General features: G+C 43.6%; 1 protein-coding gene across 4 annotated transcripts in view; it reads left to right on the forward strand.

The window, feature by feature from the left end:
- Positions 1 to 27,075, forward strand: part of SLC38A4 (solute carrier family 38 member 4) — a 52,365-nt gene that overhangs the window by 9,800 nt on the left and 15,490 nt on the right. For 3 of the 4 annotated variants that reach the window (XM_080939020.1, XM_080939021.1, XM_080939022.1), the window contains exons 2-4: positions 21,781 to 21,921; positions 24,385 to 24,475; positions 24,968 to 25,083. In XM_080939020.1, the coding sequence (XP_080795146.1) occupies positions 21,800 to 21,921; positions 24,385 to 24,475; positions 24,968 to 25,083 (329 nt within the window). In that variant the 5' untranslated portion in view covers positions 21,781 to 21,799. Of the gene's footprint in view, positions 1 to 15,464; positions 15,594 to 21,780; positions 21,922 to 24,384; positions 24,476 to 24,967; positions 25,084 to 27,075 lie in introns of those variants that run through there. The other variant, XM_080939023.1, reaches the window with a different exon arrangement.

Raw genomic sequence — 27,075 nt, forward strand, 5'->3', positions numbered from 1 at the left:
GTTAATCTATGAGATCAGGGTAGCACAGATGTGGAGCAATGGGAGGGTGCTTGTCTAGCGTATCAAAGGCCCAAGGTTCAACCTTATCACCAAAAGCAGAAAGACAATGGAGAACAAGACCACACCCCAAGAGTGTCCCTGAATGTGAGTATTACCTTATTAGAGCTCTGGGTGAAACAGACCAGCAAGAGATGGAAAAGCAAACCATTTGTAATGATTATTGCCACATTAAAGTATGTTAAAAAAAAAAAAAAGACTGATTCTTTAAATCTGGTCTTTCAGGAATTTGAGCCTCTAATGCTTCTTCTTCATTGTGACTTTCTTCTAAGATGCTCAAAAAATACTCAGAACGCAAACTAAAAGTATCTCTCCTGATGAGACCAATAACCCCCCTCCACATACACACATACACACACACACACACACACACACACACACACACCAGTTTTAATTTCTGTCTTTGTGAGGTCTTTTGTAAATCATGAGAAAAATAATACATTCATAAAAAAATATATATTCTTTTAATGATTCCCTTATTCTTCACCAAAATAGAAAACAAACTAAACAAACAAAGAAATCAAAGACTACAGCAGTAACGTGTCCAAGCAGAAGTGAAGGGGTCAGATTCCTCTGCTCCCGAGACTTGATGGGTTCCTAAAAATATGGGGCTGAACTACCTGACCTGAAAGAAATGTAAAATAAAAAAAGATTTTTTCTTGATTCATTGTAAGAAATGTCCTGTACCTGTTCTTAGAAATGTAAGGCAGTGTTTGTTTTTAAAATCTCTTCAAGTTTTATCTTTAGCAAATAAAACAGTAGGGGAAAAAAGACATTCTGTTTAGATATACTGTTTTGTTTTTCCCTGAAATGAGTCACTCAAATCAGGGGACTGCTCTGGGTGTGTGTGTTTTTTATCACTGTTCACCGTCCAGACCCACTTAACTTCATTTGTTTAAAATAAAGAAAATAATAACTATAATACAGATTTAATAATCAGAGGATCTGATAGTAAATCATTACATTGCTGCATATTTCTATCCTGACAGATAATCCAGTTGGCACGTATGAACTAAAACATGCTTGTAGGTTTTTTTTTTAAAAGACCCTTATCTTAGAAACACACTGGTTTGAGTCGCCAAAGCTGCTGTGACAAGTTCATATATTTTGTTAAATACCAGTCCAGAGTAAACAGACAGGACAGGAGCCAGAGCTATGCAGCAGACAGTCAGCATATGGTACAAATATCCCTCACAAATACCGTCTTTTCAACCTATAAAAGGTTAGCTGTTCAAGAAGCTAATCAGCCCAGTGGCTGGGTGTTTTAAGGGCTCATAGAGGAAGCCATTTGTCCCAATGTCTGTTAACATTCTAAGTCAGAACTCAGGGGATGATTCATGAAATGCTGGCCCCTAAGTCTGGGAGTTAAACTCACCATCTGGATTTTAGCCAAGGACGTGGAGTGAAGTGTTTGAATTGGAATTTTATGTACAGTCAGTGATTGGAGTCAAAAGTAATCCACTCCTTAGGAGTGGCTGGATTCCCTTAAAAACATTCAATTCAATGCCTGTCACTTTACATGGACCAGATAAAGTTAGACTACACGGTCAGCAATAGCTGATATATGGTTAGTTTTTACCCCACTCAGTGCAGTGCATTTTAAGTTTTTATATAAATTGTTTCATTACTACACACACACACACACACACACACACACACACACAGAGAGAGAGAGAGAGAGAGGAGGGAGGGAAGGGAATGTTCTTTGCAGTCACTTAGAATCCTTTACAAAGTCACTCTTTTGTTCCCACGTCTACTTCAGTCAAGCATGGTACCTCGTCTGAGTATTTTATAGACAATTATTCTCAGGCACATTCTCCTGTAAAGCACACCTTCCATGTGCATTAAAGGATCTTGCACTGGGCCCATCTCACTGGGCTACCAGCAGAAGTGGGTGGCGCTGAGGCTGATGATTTGGCATCCTCTGAACGCAGAACAAAAGTGATGTGCACATCGGTATTTGAAAAATGCATCTTCATTCATCTTTGAGTCTTGAAGTCTTGTCAGACTCACCAAAAAGCGTGATAACACGAAGCTAGACCAAATACTCTCCACCCCCAAATCTGCCAAGATATGTGTGAGTTTAAACACTGCTAAAGACAGGTTCAGAGATATTTGCACCATGGCTCTGTTCTGTCTCACATGTTGGTTAATATTAAACAAACACACATTGCAGACCATGTCTTATTACAAGGTTGTTTTCTGAGGTTCCATGGGTCAGGGCCAAAACCGGTCCCTTTCCAGCTTTCCGATGGTGCCAATCAATATCCTAACAGGAGAACTCACAGAGCAGCAAGCAGCGCCCGTCCAAAGTGAGACATTAACGGACTCAGTCCGTTAAGCAAATTCCCAAGCATCACATAACTCATATAAGCAAACTATAAAATACTTTAGTTAGTTGGAACACTAAACTGTCTGTTACCTCATTTAGCTCTCAAAGTAAGCTGGCACTGGCTTTCCTGGATCCAGTTATAAAGAGAAAACTGGGGTTCCATGTATTTACACGGGTCTTGTTTACTTCAGAAATGCTTTTTTTAGTTGGTGTTTGGGGTTTTTGTTTGTTCAGTTTTTTTTTTTTTTTTATGCACTTGCTATGTAGCCCAGGCTGGCCTCAAACTTATGACCTCTCTGCTTGATTTGCCAAGTGTTGGTATGACAAGTGTGTGCTACCATGCCAGCACATGAGTTACATGTATGACAGGCAAAGGAAAAGCCCAGCTTCTGTGGACAGGGACTCCTACAGTCTCATGGACAAACGCAGAAACACAGATAACCATGCAGAGCTGTCTGTGTAACTTAATACGTTTTACACATGAATACACACCTACTAGGTCAATATCATGCTCATGCGCTCAATTCTAAAATTCCCTGGGAGTTTCATGGTTCATGACCCTTCATAGACCCACACCCACTCTTTAGGAAGCAGAAAAAAAGCCAGTCAGGGCCATGAAGGCAAGAAGCGCTGCTCTGCACACCCGGTGCTGTTGGGATGAGGGTGGGATTGACTGCAAGCAGGGACGAAGAAAGCACCAAAGACCATGCATCTTTTCCTTCTGGCGAGCATTTTAAAATTGAAATAGTCAAAATCGAAATCCTACACCGACAGAGAATTGTATCTTGAACATGCTTCTAGCGAACAAACATTTGGGCGATTCTCTGCTTTCTACGTGAGACCGGTCACCACTTTTAAAACGTTCTTAGTCTGAGTGGTGGCAAAGGGGGCGTTGTTGGCAGGAAGACCTTTGATCAGGCTGAGCTGTGATTATGTGTGCTGCTTATTTTAGGGTTGCGAATTTCAGCGTTTTAGCTCTTCATATAGCAGTTCCACAGGCATGTGGGATGTAGTTCCTACTCAGAGGTTCTGTCCATTGCTCTAGGATTTACACATCTTTTAAGAATTATTTCTTTTGGATTTTGAAATTATAATAATAGTCACACCATCTCTCCCTTCCCTCCCCTCCCCAAAGGCCTCCTATAAATGCTTCCTTTCTCTTTTTCCAATCCATGGCCTTTCCCCATTAATTGTTGTTACCAATATTCCTAAATATATGCATACAACCTGCTCACCCTGCCTGTTGTTTTCAGGGGTGACCGTTCAGTACTGGATAACTAACTGTTGTATTTTCCCTGAGGAAAACTACTGGTCTCAGTCTCAGCATCCTTAGAGCCATTGGACTTTCTGCTGGAGCCTGTTGGATCTCTGCGGGGCTGAGCCATCGCGGGCTCTTCCCATCCACATTGGCCTGTCCGTCATGCTTGTCCTTGTCCAGATCACGTTTATAAGCAGTCATGTTGGTGAGACTTTATGGGTGTTTGGTGGCTATCAAGTGGTTATTTCTAGTATGTGGAAAGGTGCCTTATAAAAGGCAGGTTTTGATGGGCAGCTTGAATCAATGCCTTTGGTAAAACCTTTTATACATTCAGTGTATAAACAGTACCAACTATAGCCAGGCATAGTTTATTATTATTCAAAGCAAACAAGGTGAGTTGTTTATAGCTAATTTAAATTGGTTGTCTAGACAGACTTAAACCCTTCCCCAAACCTAAATATACCTCTGTCTGAATGACTCCTTTCGACTCCTATGCCACCAAATAGGTCATTTACTTAAAGGGAGATTAGTACCACTAATTTTATATTCATCCCCAAGAGTTCTCACTCTTTATAGGTAATATGTTCATCATCATCAATACCATCATCATCATCATCATCAATCATTATTTATTATTTCTGAGACAGTTTCTCTGTGTAGCTCTGGCTGTCCTGGAACTAACTCTGTAGACCAGGCTGGCCTTGAACTCAGAGATCCACCTTCCACCTACCTCTGCATCCCAACTGCTAAGATTAAAGGGGTGAGCCATCACCACCAGGCCAGAGTTATAATTCTTAACTAAAGTAACCCACAGAACAGAAAAGGCTTGAGTAATGCTGACAGCCTGGGCAATTCCTTGAGAGGAGGGCAGTGGATGGCCCTGTGTAGGCTTTGAGGGCAGTGTGGCCACATGCTGGGGTTCTTGAAACCCAGCAGGGCAAGTGGTCTCTGTGTCAGAAACCTGTGTTGCTTCCATTGAAGAGACTCACATCAAGAAATGGTCCTGGGTTCACTGATAACTACATGAAGAAACATCAATAGCCCTACCCCTGCCCCCACTGCTTCCTACCCTTACCCCACCCCACTCCCATCCCATTCAGATTTCTTTGAACAAGCCCATCTGCTAAGCATGTGTGTTCATTTTCTGTTGCTAAGGGTAAATACCTGAGTAAAATCAACTTAAAGGACCAGTGATTCCTCTGACTCATGGTTTGAAGCATCTCTGTCAGTGGTCACTTGACTCTGTGGCTTCTGAGCAGAGGAAGTCGTGGTGGAGTGAAGGGGTTCACCTCATGGTTTGAGTCAGAGAGAAGAGGAGGCCTTAGGCAAGATACACCCTTCATAGGCACGTCCCTGAGACCTGCTTCCTTCATGTAGAATCCAACTTCAACAGCTTCTACCTTTAAAGGTGGTGGCATGCCTTTAATCCCAGCACTTGGGAGGCAGAGGCAGGCAGATCTCTGAGTTCAAGGCCAGCCTGGTCTACAGAGTGAGTTCCAGAAAAGTCAATGCTACAAAGAGAAACCCTGTCTCAAAAACAAAAACAAAACAAAACAGAAAAACAACAACCCCCCTATAAACAAGCAAAAAAACAAAACCAAGAACATTTTCTACCACCTTCTAATAACCCATTCACTTATAACTTGTATCAAGGGGTTAATTCATTGATTAGGTCAGAACCTCATGAAAACCCCACCTCTAGACACTTTGCACTTGGGACATAGCCACAATATAAGAGCCTCATGGCACCATAGTAGCACACAGCCTTTAGTTTAGCATTTGGGATGGAATGCTTAGAGGCCAGCTTCCACACGGGTCTGGTAAGCAGGGACAGGGACTCATCTGCAGCCCAGATCCACGCTGTCACTAAGTGTGACAGACATTCCCTTCTGAAGTCTTGCTGGGAGCATCTAGTTTACCCACTCAGTAACAGCCTGTTGGGCTACAGTTTGGCGATCTGCTGAGAGCCCAGATTCCAGCTGACTAATACCAGATTTACGAAGTCCAGTAGCTAATAACGTTACAAAACTAAGGTTTATTTTTGTATTTTTTACTTTTTTTAGAAAATTTGTTTTTATAAAGGAAACACATCTGCGGGTGGGGAAAAAAGCAATGGGAATTAGTGGCCTGTGACCCAGAGCAAGGCGATTTGTTGAGGTGGTTTAAAATACCAGTTGCTATTAACTTGAAAGGCAACCAACCCAACTCAACTCTATTTATATTAGTATGAAGAGCAGAAATGGACCGGAAGATTGGTTGTCTTGGGTATAATGCTGTCATTGCGCACCTTTCAGCCATGCTATTTTATCTAGTAGGTAATTTTATGTATATAATCTATGTGTGTGATTATGTATATAATCTATGTGTGTAATGTGTTTAAATGCATGCGCGTGCGCATGCACACACACACACACACACACACACACACACACACGTCAGAGGATGAGTTTGTTCGTCGCCTTTCACCTAACTTAAGGCCCTTTCTTTGTTACTGCATGTACTGGTCAGCTGGCCTGAGAAGTCCTGCAAATTCTCCTGCCTTCACATCTCATCTTGTCAGAAGAATAGCAGAATTACAAAAGCACACGCCCCTGCCCGCCATTTTGAGATGTGAGGTCAGGTCCTCACACTTGCATGGCAAGCCCTTTACCCACTGAACCATCCCCACAGCCCTCTAGGAGGAATTTTAAAGGCCATGAATTTGCTATTTCAAGCAAGCTTTTAAGGAGTCTATTTTAGTATTTAAAATTTCCATTGATTGACTACTCTTTCAGTTCCCTCAAGTCTTAAAGATTTTGGTGCCTTTGTTCACCACCTCTATTTGGGCAGAAGCCTAGAATGAGTTTGTAACACGTTTTTCTCCTATGTGATTTCAGTGTGAGTTTGAGAAATGAGACAGACCAGAAAGATCTGTTTCCAAGGGGGAAACAGAGAAACATCAGGGCCGTATACAATTTTCTGACAAGTCTGCTTCTGTCAGCTGAGGCTAAATACAGTTTTCTACTTCAGTCAGTGGCAAAGTCAATAAATTTGTCAACCTTTACCAAAGCTGTTTGCTAATTTTGCAACGTAGCTGTTGGTTATTCAAACATTTCTAAAATAGCCCCTTGTATAACGGTGGAGGTGGCATAGGCTGGGTTGAAGAGAGGCGAATGCTATCAAGGTAACAGATTCCTCAGAAGTCTCTGGTCAGGTTGGAGTCGATCCCTCGGAGCATTTAGAACAGAAAATCAGCCCTCTCCCATCCTGAGACCGGGACTCAGAAGCCCTTTAGGAGGGGTGTCTCATATCTGTGAGGATCATAAATTATGACTTTTGAAGATTTCATTGGATGAAGCTAACCATACAGTAACTTATAATGTGTGTGTGTGTTAAGACATTAAAAAAAAAGATGAAAGTTCTCCTAGTTCATTGCATTCATTGCAGAATTCCACTGGGCAGAGACATCAGGAGTCTGGAAGAACCTGCGGGAGAACTGTAGCAAAGTTGTGAAACTTATGGGTGGGTACAACAACAACAGCAGCAGCAGCAAAATGTCTTGAAATTCTAAATCTTAAAACAGAAGCATCTGCAGAACACTACATTTTTTAAATCCTCTTTTAGATTTTGTCATATTAAATATATTTTCTGCTTCAGGAACATTCTGCTATGCCGACATGCCATAGGCACGTGGCACGTTCTAAAGGGGACCTGGGGTGGAGCAGGAAGAGTGGCGGTTTCATAGTGTGGGTGAAGCCCTGAGGTCCAGCCCAGGACTGAGACTAAACTGTGTGTGATGGATTGCAGTAGGTACAGAAGGATTGGGGGTTCCAGGCCATCCTCAGCTACAACACAAGCTGGGACTAGCCTAGGGTAAGCAGGAGAGAGAGACAGAGAGACAGAGAGACAGACAGACAGAGAGACAGAGACAGAGAGACAGAGAAGAGGGGGGCAGGCAGAGGAAAAGTAGCCATACTTTTCTGTTTACAATTAAAGTGTGATGTACGTGGCTCTTGAAGGTAACATTCAATTTTGTATTTTGTTACTTGGTTTTATTATTATTATTATGTAAGTTTATGCAAAGACTACAAAAGCTTGGGGACACGCCCACTGGGCTTGGTGGCACACAGCCTTAATCCCATGATTTCAGGGCCAACCTGGTCTACAGAGTGAATTCAAGAACAGCCAGGGCTACACAGAGAAACCCATTCTTAAGCTATGTCCCCAGCCCCAAAAAACGTGGCAGAATGTTGTCTGCTGCTGAATGCCGTGAGCCTTCATGTGTGGGGACAGCTGGTATGTTGGTACACTGGATGTGCTATCATTTACCCGCACCATTACAAAGGCTCCCAGGATAATGTAAAAGCAGGGAGAACATACCAGAGAGCTTGTCACCTACTGCATTAGCGTTTATGACCCTAAGGGCTAGAAATGAGAAACAGCAACTCTTCTTGAAGACTGGAACATCGTGAATACAGTAGGGTACAGAGAAGTTAAGTGAGGCTTAGTGATACAGACCCCTAATGCCAGTGATTGGGAAGTAGGGACCAGAGAGTCACAAGTTCAAGGTTACCCTAGATGGACATACAAAAACTCTGTCTCTACAAATAAGTTAAATAAATAATGTAACACAGAGCCTAGGAAAGTTAAAACAGAAGCAAGAAGGAAGTTTGGAAAATGAGAGATTAAAGAGGGAGTTGGGCCAAGAAGTATGTGGTCACATGTTGTGGAAGGATTAAGAAGTGAACCTCTTTGTTTCCTAGTCACCAATGGGTTTCTGTGCTATAACCAGACACTGTTTTCAAGTGTTCTTTTGTTCCATGACTAAAATCAGAAATTCAGTTACAGTCAAGATTGGAACTAGAGGTTACCTTCCTGTTCTTTCCTGTTCTGGTGCAAAGTGCCGTTGTGACCGGCTCAGGTTGTTGTTTTTTGTTTTTGTTGACTGATTTTTAAGCTGCTGCTTTCAGGACATTGTTGCAGCCCGTGACCGTCTCTTTGAGGACATTTTTTCAGCTGATACTTCCATATGGGATACTTTCGTTCTTTTGAATACAGGCAAGGCAAAGTTTGGTTCAATGCACTGACATGTTCCAAGCCTCTTGTGACCTCAACAGTTTTGTGCTTTGAATTAGTAATATTGGGCGGGGGCTCATTTGCTATGTGAGGATCTGATTTCAAGTTTCTCATCTCTCATAATACAATCATCAACATTCATCGCATGTATCCTGAGCTCAAAAAATAAGAATTTTTTCTATTTGTCTCCCTTTCGGTCATCATTCTCAGTCAGGCAAATTAAATCCAATACCGTATGTCAATCACCCTTGTCTCCACCTCCAGCTCCACCCAGCTCCTTTCTGTGCACAACCCTGCCTGCTTTATTGTGAAGGTTCAAGGCCCCTCATCATAAGCATCTGCATCCCCAGACCCCTTCTCCTTCCATCTGGATTCCTTCGTTTTATCCTCTTGTCTGGGTTGGAAGATCTCATGTCAGAATGCAGCCCCTTTCACTCAGAGGGGCCTCTTGCCTTTCTCTGCCGATTGGAATCTCAACCAGAGGCCCCCGGAGCTCCCTGAGAACTTCCTGGATGACCTCAGCCCCCTAGCAGCTCCTCATTTGACAAGTCCCAGGGGACGCTGTGCAGTTAAGCTTGGTTATTAACTGTGACAGAGTCTGGGAAGCTAAGAATATCTTCATGTGGGCATGTGTCCTCAGTCCCAGCCGTGTGCTCATGTCCCCACTTGTGGATTATCTACTTAAATTAAAGGGGTCAGTTAAAGTGTTTGTCACCTCAGTACCCAGATTTGCTCTATTAGCCATACCTAAAGCCTAGATCACTTTACTATTTATTTATTTATCTACATATTTAGAAAAGGTCACTCTATGCAGCTCCGGCCGTCATCTGTCCTACAGCTCACTCTGTGGATCAGGCTAGCCTTGAACTCAAAGATCTGCCTGTTTTTGCCTCCTAAGTACGGGGCCTAAGTGTGTGTGACATCATGGCTGCCCAATCTCTCTTGTAAGAGACTGAGTTTGTGATCCCTTACTACTTTCTATAACAACAATTCAACCATCCTAGAACCTGGCTAAATATACTGTGTTTACTATGCTTTAAAAGTCACAAGGGCAGATGTCTATCTCCGGGCGTATCTGAGAGTACATAGATTACATAGGCTGCGTTGTTATTGGAAGACGTCATCAGGATGTTCATCAGAACGTTTCGTTATCACCTGCAAACCTGCTTTTCCTACAGAAGGGAAGTTTCCTGCCTTTGTCAAGGACAGACCATAAAATTTCTTCTCTTAAAGTTGGAGGCATTCGAATGTGTGAAAATGTCTAACGAAGAAAACCACATGCTCTAGCAACAAACCTTGGCCATCTGAGCTAGTTTCTGTGCATGTGGATTTGATTTTAAGAAGCGTTACACATTTCATGATTAGAAATTTTTTACATAAAGTAAATTGGAATTTTTTAAAAAAGACTGGGGAAGTGTGCTTCTGATTTTAACCTCACGTGCCCATTGCCGTAATTACCCATTACATTTGGAAACGTTAAGTGGAGTAAAATGTTTGGAGTATACTCACGTCTGTCTATCAGCTAGCTGCCCATTCGATATAAAAACATGATATAATTAAGTTCTATTGACCCATGCTGGTTCTATTGACCCAGCAGGACATGGGATTTTGCTGGACATATTTAATTTTCTAATAGTTACTGCAAATCTTTGCTTGCTTCTTCTCATCTTCATTGGATAACTTTGCAAATGGGAAAGATGACAATTAAGCGCTCAAAATGGTCGTTTGGGAAGGAATGCTTTTTCCAACTTCCCTGAGATCCACGAATTGTATTCCTTTCTTGATGAATTACGATAGCCCATGTCCAAGAGAAGGAAAACAAAAACACAACGGAACACTCCAGAGCAGAGAACATGCTGTCACAGGTAAGGGTAAGTTTGACATCTCAGAGTTAATAAATCAAATGGGTACACTAGAAAGGAAGAGAGGAGCAGGTGGGTCCGCGTGACTCTGATGGTTCAGTGACTCTGATGGTTCAGGTGTTGCATCAACTTAGGGAGCTTTTAACTAGAGGACAATGTTTAGTTTCTATAGGAACGGGTGTTGATGGAGTATTATAATAGAGCTTCTGATTGGTTATGAGATTATTTATGTCATAAGCACTTAAAAGGCAAAGATCCTGAGTCTGGGTTAGTTTCTGCTTCTTTCTTGTCTCCTTTTCAGAATGTCTAGCTGATCAATTTGTGTTGCAGATAAGTTATTTGACAACGCATTTGAATTCCTCTTCTGGTATGTGGAGAGCTAAATAGGTTTGTTTCTTCTAAGGAGATAATATATCTTTAGAAATTCTTCCAGAGCATCTCATAGCTTGCTTGCCCAGCACGTGACCTCTAGTGAGGCAGCCATGATTGGCAAGGCCTACAATCTCCACCTCCTGGCACTTCGAGTAACTTGATACTGTTGGAGGTTCTGTCATGCTGTAAAATTTCTTCTGAATGGGTCAGCAATGCAAAGGAAAATGACCCTCCCATGTAACCAGTACCACCTTTGCGTTCTGACATTGCACAGTTCGACTTTTCAATGTCTAATTTTTTTTTTACTTTATATTGTCAGCTCATAAACCTGAGAAATTAATGCTTCTAGATCAACCCTCTGACCATGTGATAGGTCTTTTTTTAAATTTTTTTTTATTTTTAATGCGGTGAGACACTGAAATTAGACTTTCAATAAGGACCTCGTTGCATAAAAGCCAAAATTCTAAAAGCAAATAGAAATTGGTGTGACCAATGTGTAAGCCAAGTGACCAACAGCAAACCAAGTCAGTGTCTCTCTTCTGGGCTGACGCAAGCTGGACTGAGGGAGGTGTTGGGCCAGGTGATGGTGTTGATTGGCTTACGTCGATCACTCCCACTGGCCTTTAAATCATTGTCTTGTTTTCCGAAAAGTTCAGATAAGTCACCTCTGTGACAGGGGTCTGCCATCCCAAACAGTTCATGAAAGACTGCACAGGACTGGATAAATAATTAAGGTACAGTTCATTTTACATACGTGTTCACAGAGTTACAGTCGGGCTTCTTTATAGTGTGTCGATTGCTTAGCCATGACAGATTAAAATGACTGAGAATACAACATGGCTGACTTTTTGCTTAAAAGGTCAATTCAATATATTATCAGACATGGACATTATTTATTCAGCTTCCGGCTGCGCTTCTCTTTTGCAAATGTGCCTGGGTCCGATCCGAAAGTCGGATGGTGGAAGAGAGGGAACAGGGGCACTGCAAAGGCTGCAGCCTGGCTCCGTGCTTGGAGCTGCTGCTAAATCACTGGCTGCACTGAAAGTTAGGGAAAGATACATAGTTATAACTACCCTGACTTCAGCTGACACAATTCAAAAAAAAAAACCCACAGAAACTTAACCAGAGTGTCCCGTGAGTGAAGGTGGAGGTGGATAAGTGTTTCCCCTATCTGAGGTGGGGGGATATTGATTTATCTTTCTTGTCACTTTAATCGATAATTTTAAAAGGAGCAAAATCTATTTTAAGAACCCATGGAACTGAATAAATATGAATAAGACTGTACGTTTGGAAGATCAGGATTGGCGGTCTGTTCTCAAAATGGCGAAGTGGACGGGGGCTTTACACATCCATATATTGAGCATCAGACTGAGAAACCGTCGATGGTTTCCATTAAAACAAACAAACAAGCAAATAAAAAACTAAAGCAAAACCAAGAGTGTTATAACCCAGAGGAAACATTCCAAACTCAAGAAGTACTTCATATTCCTGTAGAGTGGTTTACAATGAACCTTCTGAACAAGCTAAACGAAGTTAGCCAGGATTTCTAAAAAGATAACAATTCCTTAGTAATGCAAGAGTCTCCAGTCTAGATTAGTTGATACTTAAAAAAAAATGAGGGTATCACGTAGGGTTGTGGTAGTCAGACTTTAAGGGTTTCTTTAACTGTGCTTTACGATATGTGTCAGAGGCTATTGAGTTTGTTATTTTTAACATATCAGTTGCTTTAGAAGAAAGTAAAAATCACTTATTTGGGTGAGAAAAAGAAAAGGGTCTCTCCAGAGGTGGCCTTGAATCTGTTATGGAATGTAGACGTTTGGGAATCTACTGTGTTTACAGTTCTTAGACATCACTAATTGGATTGAGTTCCATACAGAATTTTCTCTCACAGGGCCATGTATGGCCCATATGCTGGCTAGTTTATGGGAAAATAAGGACTAAAGATTAGTTGTGGGTTCCTGCTTAAGATAACTGTCTTCTGAAAAGACCTCTTTAAGAAAGAAAGCATGCTCCAATTTTATGAATGCGCCTCTCTTCCCATCATTGTGTCTTGTAATTTTTGTTCTGTTGTTTAGAGACAAGGCTTCACACAACAGTCCACGGTGGCCTGGAATGTACCCTGTAGACTAAGTGTGCCTCAAACTCAAAACAGTACTTTTGTTGGGTTGACAGCCATGTGCCCCCTTTCACCCGGCTAAGCGTGTAATCCTTGTGGAGAACAAAGCCTCAGCGTAGATTATTATCAATGTTCTCATTCTTAGTGGCTGCTATGTGAGCTGACCCTAAGCATGGTGTAAGAGCAGCTCGAAAACACTGAAGTAAATCCCTGGGTGTCTTCCTTATCGCCTCCCTACCTCAGATTTTAGATAAGATTCCTTACTGAACCTACAGCTTGGGACCAGTACCTCCCAAGAGCCTTCTTGTCTTCTGTCTCCTTGGTGCTGGGATTGCAGACAACCCATTACTATGTCTGGTTTGTTTGTTTGTTTGCTTGTTTGTTTAAGGATCAAACTAAGGTACTCGTGCTTGTACAAGCACTTTTATGACTTAGTCATCTCCCCAGTCCCAAAATGTTTCCACGTTCAGTCAGAAAGAGTGAGTTGGGTGACCAGTTTGTCTTGCTATCACTATGAGTAGAACTCCATCGCTGGGGAAACAGAGGCACTTTAGCATGGGGGTAATATCTGATTCGTTTTCAGGCTAACACTACAGCCATTTATCTGAGGCACATTTTAGATGTGACTTTAAACCGGTTCTTCAGACAGACGGTATTTTGGTTTTCAGTTGCATGGGCTGCTGCTACTCACTTGCCCAACCCAAGGGTCACTGCCACGTTGTCCTTTAGCCGCCTCTGCCTGGCTTTTGGAGTAGACCGGCCAGCACTGAGATGGTCTGAAGGGCCAGACCAATGGCAGCGGTGAAAAGTCCACCCTGACGTCACTAGCTCCCTCTGGCTCTCTCTTTATCGGGCAGAGCAAATGTTTGCCGTCCTCACAGAAGGTCACCACTCCTGTGTCTGACTCAGGACAGTTTTGTTTACTTTTCTTTTCTTTTGAGGTCTTGGGTGGGTGCTGAGCCCCAGCCATGGCATTTAAGAAGTTTCTCATGTTAAGGATCCTCCACCAAGAGCTTCCTGACAGCAGCTCAAAGGCTGAGACCCTAACACGTTCGATAATCACCAGGGTTTGGGTGTAAGGGGTTTGCTACTTGAGACGCCCACTAATACATGCCCTAAACTGAAAGTCTGCTAACTGAATGAGAAAAGGAAGTAAGCCGGGAAGTACACTGTGTGGCTGAGGAGACAGTTTAGAGAGGGGACAGAGGGGAACCAGGTGCTGCAGCCAGGAGTCCCAAAGTGCAGTGGGCAACCAAAATGGTTGTATTGTACAGGGAAAAGCAGCCCAGCCCTTGGGGTGGAGAGTCCAGGGGAGACGGTGGGTACGCCTGCCAGGAGGATCCTGTAACTGGTAGGGACTGAGGCCTGAGGATTGCTGGGAGAACTTGGCAGCCAGCATCCGCTTTGATATGTTAAATAGGTGCCTCAGCCATTTGTCCTGAATTTGAAACCTAACACTAACATGACGGCCATCTAAAGCTTTGACTCTCCTCATAGTGGATGGCACCCAGCTGTTTGTTCTAGCCTGATTTCTCCACAGGGCTTCTCTAAGTCGTGGAGAGATTGAACTTAGATGGAAAGAAATGCCAAAGGACAAAGAATTCTGTCAAAAATCTAACATTTTAGAAGCATCTGCAACATTTTTGGGGGGGGAGGGGCAATGTAGCTGTGTTTTCTCTTGGTGACCAAGATAAACTTGCTGCTTAATTTTGAGGTATTAGTGTCATTCCTTGCCACACCCCTCAACTCTTCCCCCCTGCCCCCTGCCGGGTGGCCCATACCAGCAAGCATATATGCCCATGTTGGTAATGAACACAATTTCAAACTGTGTTGGTATTTGCAGAATATAACGGCAGGCACAGTGCCAGATGCTAGGAGTATGTAGTCTGCAACCCTGGCCCCCACTGCATCCCCATGAACCTTCCTCCCTGGTTAGGCAGGTGGTTATTTGTCAAATAACCACACAAGTGAAAGTGTAAGCACGGACTGTACCAAGTCCTGAGAGGGGGAGGAGAGCACGCTCCGAGAACATGGGAGCTCTCTTTGAGACGTGTGAGTCTCAGAGGCGCTTCCCAGATACATGGCTTTTGACTGCTTCAAGTTGCCCTAGTTGAACCCTGGGTGCCTCCTAAGAGTACAGGGAAGAGAGTTTCTATGCAGAGAGACAGCACGTGAAGAGGTTCTGAGGTGGCAATGGGAGAGACAAGATGCCCAGTCACTCTGAATGACAGCTGTGGCGGAATTTGGCTGCTCAAGAGTGTGGAGTCCAGAAAGTCATGGGGACATTACTCCAGGCTAGTGATCCGAGGTGAGAATGAGGTGGACACGTTCTAAATTAAACATTGAGAGGCCAATAGGCTTCGTTCTTTTTGGAACGAGTAGGGAGATGAAGAACAAAGACTTGGGGACAGGAGGGAGGGTCAAGGTTGAAGACAGTCTGCATCCAGTGAGCTCCCAGGAAACTGAGTTGCCGAGTAATGAAGCAAGAAGGAAAGTTTCAAGCTTCAGAAAGGGGCTTCCTCAGCCCTGTGGTGGTCGCAGGTATTTTTCCTTTCTTTCTTACCCGTGCCGAGATTGGCAGATTATTTTAGTCAGAGAATCATAGCCGAGGTGTTCACTGTACTACTCTATGTGAACGTTTTCTGTTTCCTTTAGTAGGGTGAGCTCCTTGAGTTCAGGGCCCTGCCTTAAGCCATTCTCTGTGATTTCCAGTTTCTGGTTTGCGCTTCATTGGCGATATTTGCTGAATGAATGAGTTGCTGGGTGCCAAGGTGAAACACATTCACTCTGAAGCCTATTTATGTAAGTAATGTGAGGTGACACTGTGGCAGCAACAATGTGATCAAGATGTTTCCAGATGCTTGCTTTGTGATACAAGCAATTGATCTGAAGTAGTTGGAGTCTTCGTGATCTTAAGCTGTTTACTGGGCTTGTCACCTTTAGCCCAGATGGGGAGTCTGTGACACATTTTGTGACAGATGCCTGGCAATGGCCAAAATCAGGATTGGGAGCTGAGAGCTCAGACTGTCCTATGGGGTATATCACTCTGCAAAGAGAATTCTATATAGTAAGAATACTATAGGAGTAACTTCTTCTCCTACCTTACTCACAAGCTTTGCAAGAGGTCTGGAAACAAAAAGCCCTCTTTCAGGGTGTCTAGGATAAAGTACAGATGCTAGTATGTATGTTCAAGTGTGGATAAAAGTATCGACGGGATCCTGTTTACTGGAAGAAGGAAAAGGGATCCTGTGTATTGAGGACCTCCTACATGCTAACCTTTGACAAACATTACCATACCTAAACTCTCATCATGCTAGTTTTGTGGTAAATGATATGCTCATTTTTTTGGGGGGGGGGTGTTTTTGTTTTGTTTTGTTTTTCCAGAAAGCTGGAAGTTGTCAGTTAGGTAATTTGGCTAAGAATTACACCAAGTGCTGTTTGCCACCAAAGCGGGACCCGTTCCCCATTCAGGCTTCTCCGGGATGAGGAGCAGTAGGTGAAGTCCGCTCAACCCAAATGCCTGGGCCGAGTTTAGCTTGAAAGCTGTGTGCCCCAAAAGTCAAAGAAACAGGACAGGTAGGCAAAGAGATAGCTAAGAGGCATGGTCACAAAGCATTATGGGAATCGGCCCTGAGATGATGAGGACTCAGTGGTCTCACTATCGGCCATCCATCCATGAGCTTGGTTGAATAATTTATTCAGAGACTATGGGAGCCAGGCAGCTATTTGCATACACTCCTGGATGTGTAGGCCTGTGAACAAACATGGCAGGTGTTCCACGTTAAGAAGAAAAGGCAAATTTCCCCCTCCCCTCCACCTTTTTGTTCAGTTCAGATAATCAGACTCACAGGCATCACTGACAGAATTTGTTACTCAATCTGTTGAGTCATACACCCTCCCCCCCAGACACATACTTACGGAGGCTCCCTTTGAAGCACATGTCTTACCAGCATTCTGGCTCTCTCTTAGGTCCACTATTGGTCCAAATACTACTTTTTCCCCAGAAACGTATTTATGGAGACTCCCTTTGAAAGTCAGTGTCTTACCAGCCTTCTGGCTCTTCCTTAGGTCCATTAACTTAAGACCCAGGAGTCTTAAAAGCAGACGGGAGTGGGTGTGGGGTATTGCCTCTAGAGAATCAAAGAGACTTAAAACAAAAACCAAGCCCATAGAAAGTATGACCAGCTTTAGATAGTGATGTTATCAGCTCATGGAGGCTTTGAAGATCTCAAAGAAGCCAGAAGGGAGGATTGGGAAACCCAAGAAAGGGAACAAGCCCCAGGGCGAGTGCTTTTTGTTGTTGTTTTGCTGTTTTTTTTTCCCTAGGGGAGCAACATTAAGTCATATCAACATATTCAAAGCAGAGCAGAAGCCACAGATGACCAGTGACAATATTCACCAAATAGCCCTCTGTTTGGGTTGTCATTTTTGAAATTCACTTTTTGGGGGGGAAGGGGGATTTCACTTATGAGAACTATTTATCATTTTCACCATTTCCATCCCCCTGCTCCAACTTCTCCTGTGTTCCACCCCCTCTTGAGTTCATGACATCTTCTTCCGTAGTGAGAACCATGCAGAAGTACAAACATTTAGAAAAACCCACACAGCCCACTTAGGGTTGCTTGTATGCGCGTGTGTTTAGGGTTGACCACTTGGGTCATCCCCAGAGGAGATTCTCCGTCTCCCCACAGCTGGCGATTGCCTCTAGCTCTTCATCTGTGGGTGGGCTCTGTGAGAGTTCCCCTGTCTGAAATTGGCTTGTCAGCTGCTGCAGATCTCGTTTAGGCAGCACTATTGAGATTTCCTGGCCACATGTTCCCTGATAACGTCTAGAAGACACCATCTAATTCCAGGATTGCTGGTTCTCTGGCTCTTACGGATTGTCCACCCCTTCTTTAGTGACATCCCCAAACCTGATGTCTAGAGTTTATATTGTAGATGCACCAGCTTGGACTGTAGTCCCATGGCCACTAGAAAGCTGTACATTTTGACCATGTATTGCCAAAAAAAAAAAAAAAAGAAAGAAAAAAAAAAGAAAAAAAATTGAAGCTCTTTTGATTCAAGTAAAAGATACGTTTCTCTCCCTCCCTCCCCCCGGCCCCCCCTCTCAGTGTTAATATCTCTGGGTAGAAATATCTAACATATAATTAAAAATTATATTGGTTTAGGAAGACGGTGGTCTGCCATTTTGTCATTTCTGAAATCTAGTTCATAAAGAAAAACTGCAGAGGAGCCAGAAAGACCAGCAAGAGAGTGGGAAGCGCTGAATCAACAGAGCCCACAGTTCCACAGAACACAACTATCTAATTGGACCAAATACGTCTGGAGATTCCAATCTAATAGCTTTAGAAAGAGTTTGGAGAACATGGCGTCCATAAAAGAAAAAAAAAGTAAAAATGATCTGAAAATGAGGAGGGTGAGGGAAAGAATACACAGGTTGACATTTAAAGTGTGTCTTGTCAGATCCACAGGAAACTGGAGGCAAATGGATGACTGTGGGGCTGGTTAGTGTACCGCATGCTGGACTCCAGGCTCTCTCAAGGTCACCAATACCTATCACAGAGTTCATGCCGTCATCCTGGCTCCCCCCACCACCACACACACACCATCACCTCCACCCTAAACTTATGCAGCTCATGGGCTTTCTTTTCCCTGAGCTTCACATTCCTATTCAAGCCTACCATTTTGGCCATGTGCTCGCTCAATCTCTCAGTGCCCCTCCCCCCATCTCTCTGTCACTGTCTCTCTCTCTCTTTCTCGTTCTCCTCTCATGGTCATGTTTACTACTTTCTCCTGCTCTGGACTCTTCCAGATGCCCCTCATATCTACAATAAATCACCCCTCAAGCTCATCTTGGAGCTGTCCTGTCCTCAGTTTATACACCATTGCCAAAACCTGTTTAGCTAGGTTGAAGAAGAAAAGATACACCCTGATGGGTTATTTCTCCACCGATGGTGAGCTGAAACAATTTAAGCCAGATTAGATTTATTAAAGGCAGGTTTATGGGGACGCTGCTTTCTGATGGGTGAGTTCATGGGCCCCAAGGAGGCCAAGGAAGTTGCTATGGGGAAAGGAGGGGAGGGGAGGGAGGGAGAAAGAGAGAAGGGAGGGAGCTCGAAGAGAGGAGGAGGAGAAGGAAGAGAAGAAGGAAGAGAAACTGAAATGTCTGGATTATACAGGGAGGAGTCTCTGGGGGAAGGGCAGCCCAGCCCCTGGGCTGGAAAGTTAAGGGTTGGGGGCAGGGTATGCTACCTAGGGACTGAGGGATGCTGGGAGAACCTGGAGGCTAGGTCTGCTTTGGCATGTAAAATATGTACTTCAATCCCTTGTCCCAGGGTCGGAAAGCAAACACACCCTAAGATACATTTGCTGTTTCAGATGTGATGTAAGAAATAGAAGACATGGTTGCTACTTGGTTTGTAGTGAAACAACAACTCGAGGAATCTGTTTTTAAGTTGAAAATATCCTTAAGATGAAGACGCATTTATTACATCTAACCTATTGCCAGAGAGAGTCAGCTTTCTGTTACTGTGACAAAGGACCCGAGGTTATAGAAATAAGGGTGTGTTTGGGCAGAAGGTTGAGAGTCTCCATTGGCTTGCCCTTCTTATTGTGGATCTAGGGTAGTGTTTACCTGGCTGTAGCATGTGGCAGAGGAGACTGGTTTAACCCAGGGGAGCAAAGGAGGGGGGCAGTGAGCCGGATGCAAAGTGAATAAATAAAAAGACAAAAAATCAAACTAGCTTCCAGTGGCCTAAAGTTTCCCTTACTTGCCCATAGTGCTACAGGCTGAGTACCAAGCCTTCAACACGTGGGACATTTCGGACCAAAGCTAGCAAACACAAGCCTTTATCAACACAGCAAACGGGAGAATGGGCGGGTTTTACCCTCAAGGGGACTTAGCTGACTGACCCTGGAGCTCACCACTACCCTCTAGTGTCCCAAAGGAGTTGTACACAGCCTAAAAAAAGGTCAAAATTCAAAGTATACTTTTAGTGGGCGCAGATGGAGACTGTGTCTCTAAAAGTTAGAAACATTGTAACTTCATCAATAGTCTCCTCTTGACTTTGTAACTCTGCCTTATATTAATGAAGGATTCATTTTTATCTCCCCTGGCTTGAAACATATCCGTTCTCTTTGGAATTCTGGGAGCTGCTGTCTTGCCTGAATTCTGAACCAGTTCTTTGTCAGTTTTTCTTTTTGTTCTTTCTATCTTGTGATTCTGTCTCACGAGAACAAATGTTAGACCCTCTGTCAATATCTTAACTTCTCCCTCACGTCTTCGATTCTTGGTGTTACAATTCATTCGAGTGATTTCTGCGGCTTTATCTCCCACTTTCCTAGCTCTCTCTTCAGCTGACTTTCCTGTTTCTATAGCTGTATTTTTCTTATTTTTAGAATTATTTTGCAGAAACTAAACTTTCCTTGTTTTATAGCATACTTATTTTATAGGTGCTATTTCCTTATTTGATTATTATTATTATTATTATTATCACATCACTATAAAAACCTAGTTTATATCACTACTCTACTTGGGAATCTTGTCATTTCTTGCACCCTCTGGCATGCATGCTAGGGAGTTCCCATATGTGTTTGGAACTTTCATAATGTCAGGTCCCAAGTTCAAGTGTGTGCCTTCCACAAACATACCTCTGGAGTTCTCGGGATTTATGGCTTTTTGAGTTCTTGGACAATTTCCATGGTTGTGTTTCTGCTCAGTATGTCCTGAGTGGGTAGGCAGCTCACATATTAGAACCACTCCCTTCGAGTATATTCATATTTTTGTCAGGATAAGGCCTCAACGGCAACCAACCACATTATCTAGTGTAAGCATCTCAGGACATTTCTATCAATAGAGTGCTTTATGGTATTTTACACAGAGCAAAGCTAGCCAGTCTCCTTCCTCACTTTGCTGTTAAGGAGAACAAAGTCCAAGGTTGAGCTGAGACCCAGGACTTAAAGACAAGGCACAGTATAAAAGATGAATCTCTTTGTGGTTAATATGCATTTCAGTTTGATGTAGATGACGCCATTCTAAGGCAAAGCCTTTGGTTTGTTGGTGATTTCTGCTGTAGCTTGCACTCCAGGTTCATAGAACATGACTCTCTAACTTTGATGCTGTCCTGGGCCACGTTCACCCAGAACTTTGGTGGCTTGAATTCGTTCATGCTTAGTTAAATTAAGGCACTAATGTTCTTTCTAGTTGCTGCTCATAGGGATACTTGGCAGGCCTTCTTCCTTTGTCAATAATTTACTTTTGTCCTCTCCCCTCCATTTGAAAAAAGCATTTAATCAGCTTACAAAGAACCAATCTGCATGATGTCGGCTTCCACATCCTGAATTTGTTTTTTATTCTCATGGCGAGTTGCAAAATATCTCCATCTTCCTTCTTTTCTCCTTCCCTCCCTCCTTTCTTTCTTTCTTTTTCTTTCTTTCCTTTTTTTCTTGTATTAGGTGAGGGAAACTTTCAGGGTGTGTAAGTTGTGTGTGTGTGTGTGTGTGTGTGTGTGCGGTTTTTCAAGAACTTCGTTCCTTTACATGTTTCACGGCGAGCGTCCTCGAAAAGTAAGGGATTCTGATTCATCGATCCAATTCAAAGCAAATCGTAATGATGTGTTTTGTGCTCCGCTCTCAGAACAGAGTGTTCTGAGAGTCAACACGGAGTGGAAGAGCCTCGAGCTGAAGGCGGTGTGTGTTATTTGCACTGAAAAGTCTTTTCTGTGGACAGGAAAGGGCTGTGAGGTCAAATGGACCCCATGGAACTGAGAAATGTCAACATCGTGCTGGATGAGGACAGCTGCAGCGGGGACAGTATTCAAGACAGCTACACCGACACGGGAAACCCCGAAAAGGAGGAAACCATGAACAGGTACGGGGTAAAACATTGCCAGGTTCTGTGGAAAAATCCGATGGGCTGTGGGCTGGGAAAACCGGGGTCCTGGTGGAATGATTGGGTGAATTATAGCTAAACACAAGATAACAATGTTGATATTGACACATTAGCCCTCTGATCCTTTGTGTGGCTGATTGGAAAGTGAAGTTGCAAGGTCCGCGTCTCCATTGCTGATGTAAACCTACATTTCCCTGAGCGCAGCCTGCCCTTCCCTTTATCTTTTGGGGAATTCTTCCTTTGACTGTGTCCTCAATGTTGTCTGCCCGACAGAGGGGGTTTGTTTGTTTGTTGCTCCAAAAGCATGTCCTGAACAATGTCATTCGCAAACTATCACAGGGTCACTTAGTAAACACAGGGCTCCTTCTCAGCCTGTTAAGCCTCCCATCTGAATTTCCCGTCATTATACCCCTCCACCTACCACTCTTCTCAGCAGAGCCCTTGTCCTTTCTGATAAGGACTTCTCACAGCCCCCTTCACACTGGCTGGGAAGGGCAATTGGGGCGCAGTGCCATCCCTACAAGCTCAGCGAGTTGTAGAGTTGTTGGGTCAGTATAGGTCAGTCTCTGGACTTGGCGGCTCCTGAATGTAGTAAAACACAGGGCGGTGATGTCTGCAGAGTAGTTGCTTGGCTTAGGGGTGGTTTATCTTCTTTTGAGCTTCTGTGCAAAGTGTGCACTAGCAAACGGACACCCCCTTTTCTGAAAGAATAAGTGAGTATACAAATTTGAAGTGATATTTAGCAAGCCTGGGTTCTTTCTCCTCCACATCATTGCCCTTGGTGTGCTGGTCCAAACCCGGAGCCCTTTTGATACTGAAGGAAGTGCGCTCAGGTATGAGTTCTGCAGAGGGTGGAAAAGCTAAAGGGGATTTAGTCCCAGCAACAGCCCCAGAGTCCACAGTGGATGCTGTTGTTAAACCTCACACAGCATCACCTTAGCGCTACACAATAATGTGCTTTTTAACTGCTGGCTTGTGCCTGGGATGTCACACTTGTGATTTTGTATTCACTTTTAATAGATGGGGTATGCTTGTATTTGGTTTTGAATGAATATGTAGTTGCCTTTGGTTGAGACCTTCCCCTTGTGTTTTCAATAGTTGTTGGGTTCGAATTAGACCAGTTAACATGCCGAGGGTGTTCCTCACGTGCTCCGTCCAATCTCGGTCCTGTTTCATGTCAACATCTCATCTCGTGCCAAAATAAGAACACGCGAATGCCTTGCTCAGAAATAATTTCCTTACTTTCAAATCCTAACTTTTAAAAACCACTCATGCCATGAAGACTTTAATGTGCTGAGGAAAGTCAAGCTAGGATGCTGGACAGGGTTCAGTTTAGATTGTTCTGGAAGGAACACTTGCATTTATGGTCCTTCGTCCCATTGTACCATCTCATCCCAGGTTCCAACTGTGAACATTATGTAATGGCCCCTCAGAGTTAGTCTATTAAACACTGACAGTTAAATCACATCAAGATGGTGGAGGGATTTCAGCCGCGGAAGAAGGCAGCAGCCGAGGGCTCTGTGTTTTCTGTACGGAACCTGGGGCAAAACTAAGGAGAGTACACTCGGGGCTGTCTACTCTGTGGTCCCCGGAAACACGAAGAAGCTTTGTGGGTGTATCTCTGTGCTCTAGCCTTACCTTTTGTTGTACTCTACTGTCTGAGAGCCACCTCCTTCATGGTGCCCCTTTTGCTGTGACTATTTGCAGTGACTCTTCCCAGTGATTAGCTCCGATCATAAAAGACCACTTGTAAGGACCTCCCTGAGCAATTCATTTTTTTGTTTTATTGCCAAGGGTCATCTCCCTAAAACCATCCTCTAGCTGTTTGGTTTTACTCTTGAATACGAGAAATGCCTTAAACAGCCCGAAACTGCCAGTTAGCACATCTTTTGGAAAAACATGCAGAGCTGAGCATGTGATGTAGCAACAGAGGCTCGCGTCTGCTTTTTGTAGGTAAAACTCTAATGGTGGCGGCTTGAACTTGCTCTCAGGCCTCTTGGAAGTCAGTCTGACCCCCTGGCCATAGCCTCAAAGCTCCTGGCATGTGGCTGCTAGAGCTGACCAGAACAGGAAGGGGACAACATTCATGAGTTTATGAATGTGAAGCCCGAGCCCAGGCAAATCATAATCACCCTGAGCCTACATGGCTCAGACATCTTTATGAATTCATTCATTTAGTTAGTTAGTAAGCTAATATATAGTTAGCTATAGATAGTTATTAAGTTAGCCAGTTGTACCCTCTCCCTCATTAAGTCTGTTCGTCAGGAGTCTAGCGGTTGGTCTAAAAGGAACACCCGTGTGTAGAAGAGAAGGAGGTACAGTTTGGACGTTGTCTTCCTGGAGTCACTTCGTTCTGTCACCCTGATCTTCAATGCTAGTCAGAGTGTTTACCGGGCTTTTCCCATGTCTTTTTTTCCTCTTTCCTTTCCTTTGGCCATACAGTCAATTTGCAAATGAAGATGCCGAAAGTCAGAAGTTCCTGACAAATGGTTTTGCGGGAAGGAAGACACTGGAAGATTTCGAGGATGAGCACGTAAGTGACTTGCTTTCAGGAGGTAAACAGGACAGAGGGTGTCTGACCTACCGAGGTCTCGGTGGGAAAACAGCATGATTGAAATTTTCCAAGCCTCCATCAGCACACTCTCTGTTTATTCAGGCCGTTACTGGAATAAAGGGTTGTTTTTCCCATTTGCCATATGGCTGCATGAATCACTTATGAAATTTATTTGTTTTGTTTTTTCTCCTTTTTTTTTTTTTTTTTGAGAAATCATTCTAACTGAAATGTAATCTGCAGCCACACCTCATTTTCCTCTCTTTTTATCACTCATCTGTATTTCTGACTTTTTCCTTTCGCACATGCTGAAGTCAAACTTTGCATTCTGTTTTGGTTGACACTTGGAGTGATTAATGGCTTTTACTCACTAGGGTTTATTCTCCTCTTCCGTCTGGGGATAGGGCTCGGGAGATGTTTTGAGCAGAGCAGCCAAAGCAAACATTTGCTTACTTTGCTTGTCTTTTCTTCAAGCACCCGGGAATGACTTCCTTTGGAATGTCCTCGTTCAACCTGAGCAACGCCATCATGGGCAGTGGGATCCTGGGCTTGTCCTATGCCATGGCCAACACAGGGATCATCCTTTTTGTGTAAGTGAATATACACGTCTGTGTTTAGTGCCAAACCTGTGACTAGTCTGACACCGGATGTGCTCTCTCTGTGAACAAGACCAGTCTGAGGGAGGACAGGTGAGTCACCCTTGCTTTTTATAGAGATCTGCCGCCCAACAGCAGAAGGCTTAGGTATTCAACCACTGAAACATCATGGTGTCCCATCTTCTGCAGGAAGATGGAACCACTTTACAGAGTATCTCGTCACTTGATGGATGCTGAGAATAGGGTAGCATTCGGTAATCAGAAGTATCCCACCCAGAAATGCATTGAATAATGTCAGGAGAAAAATAACTCATGTCATCAAAGAGTGCTGCATGGGCCACGGCAATGCCCTGTGACTCTGGGTACCAGACACCAACACTGGTCTCTGCATGCGGCCTCAGAGGCTTTCCCTTCTTCTTCATTTTGATAGTACCTCAAGTCTCAGCACAGCGTCACTTTGGTGTGGCCTTCCATGACCTGTGTGACAGGAGCCGGTGTATAATGCACATGTCTCAGTGGTAATACCCTTATGTGCATGTCTGAGTTGCTTAGTTAGTGTCTAGCTCCGTTGCTAGACTATGAGACCCAGAGAATTTAGGGTAACATAGGGCCTGGTATGGAGGATATCTGTGGAGTGAGTGAAGCTGGTTTCTAAATCTATACACTTTGACCGCTCTTGGACAAAGGCTGCCTGAAAGTAGCAAGGTCCCACAGCTGACCAATAGGCTGGTTGGACGGGAGCCGCGCCTGTGATGGACAGCCACAGGCGTTTGCGTGGTTACACAGAGTTTGGTATTTTCCAAGACACGCTTGTCTGCAGTGATATTCTTCGCAAGCGTAAAGTAGCATGCTGGGAGTCGTGTGACCATGAAGCCTCGTCCCAAACATGATGCCAGAGAGCTAACTGTCTAAGAATGCGACACTTACACTTTAAATATCTGCTATTTGTGTTCTGACATCACAGATGATTAGGTAATTACGCAGCTATTTAAGGATTGGGGGTCAGAACTATAAATATTTATATTGTGTCAAGTGAACTATTTCGTGTATAATAATAGTCTTTAGCTGAATGGGTTTTTATACCAACTTCAATAAACCATGTTTGGAATCAATTAGCCATTTACCATCTGAATAGTAGACTCATAATATATTTGCATATCTCTATGCTCGGGTAGTGAACACAACCTTTGAGACAAAAGGCTGCCTTTCTATTAACCATTCATGGCATTAAAAATAATTATAAAATGATCACGGATCATTGATGAGCAGAAATAGAAAATACTTTCCTCAACCTCAGAGCCACAGATCAACTTCTGGAGAACACGGCACTCCACACTGAAAACAAAAACTTCATTTTGTTTAGCATGTTAACTTGGCCAGAGCCATTGCATTGCTAAAAAAATTAAGGAACAGACTTGGCTGTCCCCCTTAATTCAAAGCAAGCGACATAGCCTCCCACAGGTTTTGTTTTCTAGAATATATGCCTCAGCAAGTGCGTACTTAAGATACAGGAGCATATAATATTTTTTTCTGTGGAACAAAGTCACATAATCTTTAAAAAGACTCACATGGCACAGATGAGAAAGCCATCGGTCAGACTGTTCTAGAAGACTCGGTTTCTGGAAGAGGGGCACAGACAGCTAGCATAGCTCCGGGTGTGTGATCCAATGGTCTGAGTGTGCACAAGGAAGCAGTGATCTCCCCAGGAGTGCCAGAGAAACAGAAATGTGTGTTTGTGAGTGAGGCAGAAAGAGAAGCTTTGTAGAAGTCAGATGTTAGCGTTGTCCCTTCCTTATCTGCGATGCTGTCCAGTTTCATTCTGTTAGCTTGTTTTATGTCGCCAAGGATGACCTTGACCTTATCATCTCCCCGCCTCGGCTTCCCAAGTGTTGCGGTTCTGGAGCGTGTACTGTGCCTGGTGGTAGCCACTCTCGTCTTTTGATTGCCCTAAGTCTTGGTTTTGGAGAGATGTTGATCAGAAGCCAT

The sequence above is a fragment of the Micromys minutus genome (assembly GCF_963924665.1).
Source record: "Micromys minutus genome assembly, chromosome: 27".
Classification (NCBI taxonomy): Eukaryota; Metazoa; Chordata; class Mammalia; order Rodentia; family Muridae; genus Micromys; species Micromys minutus.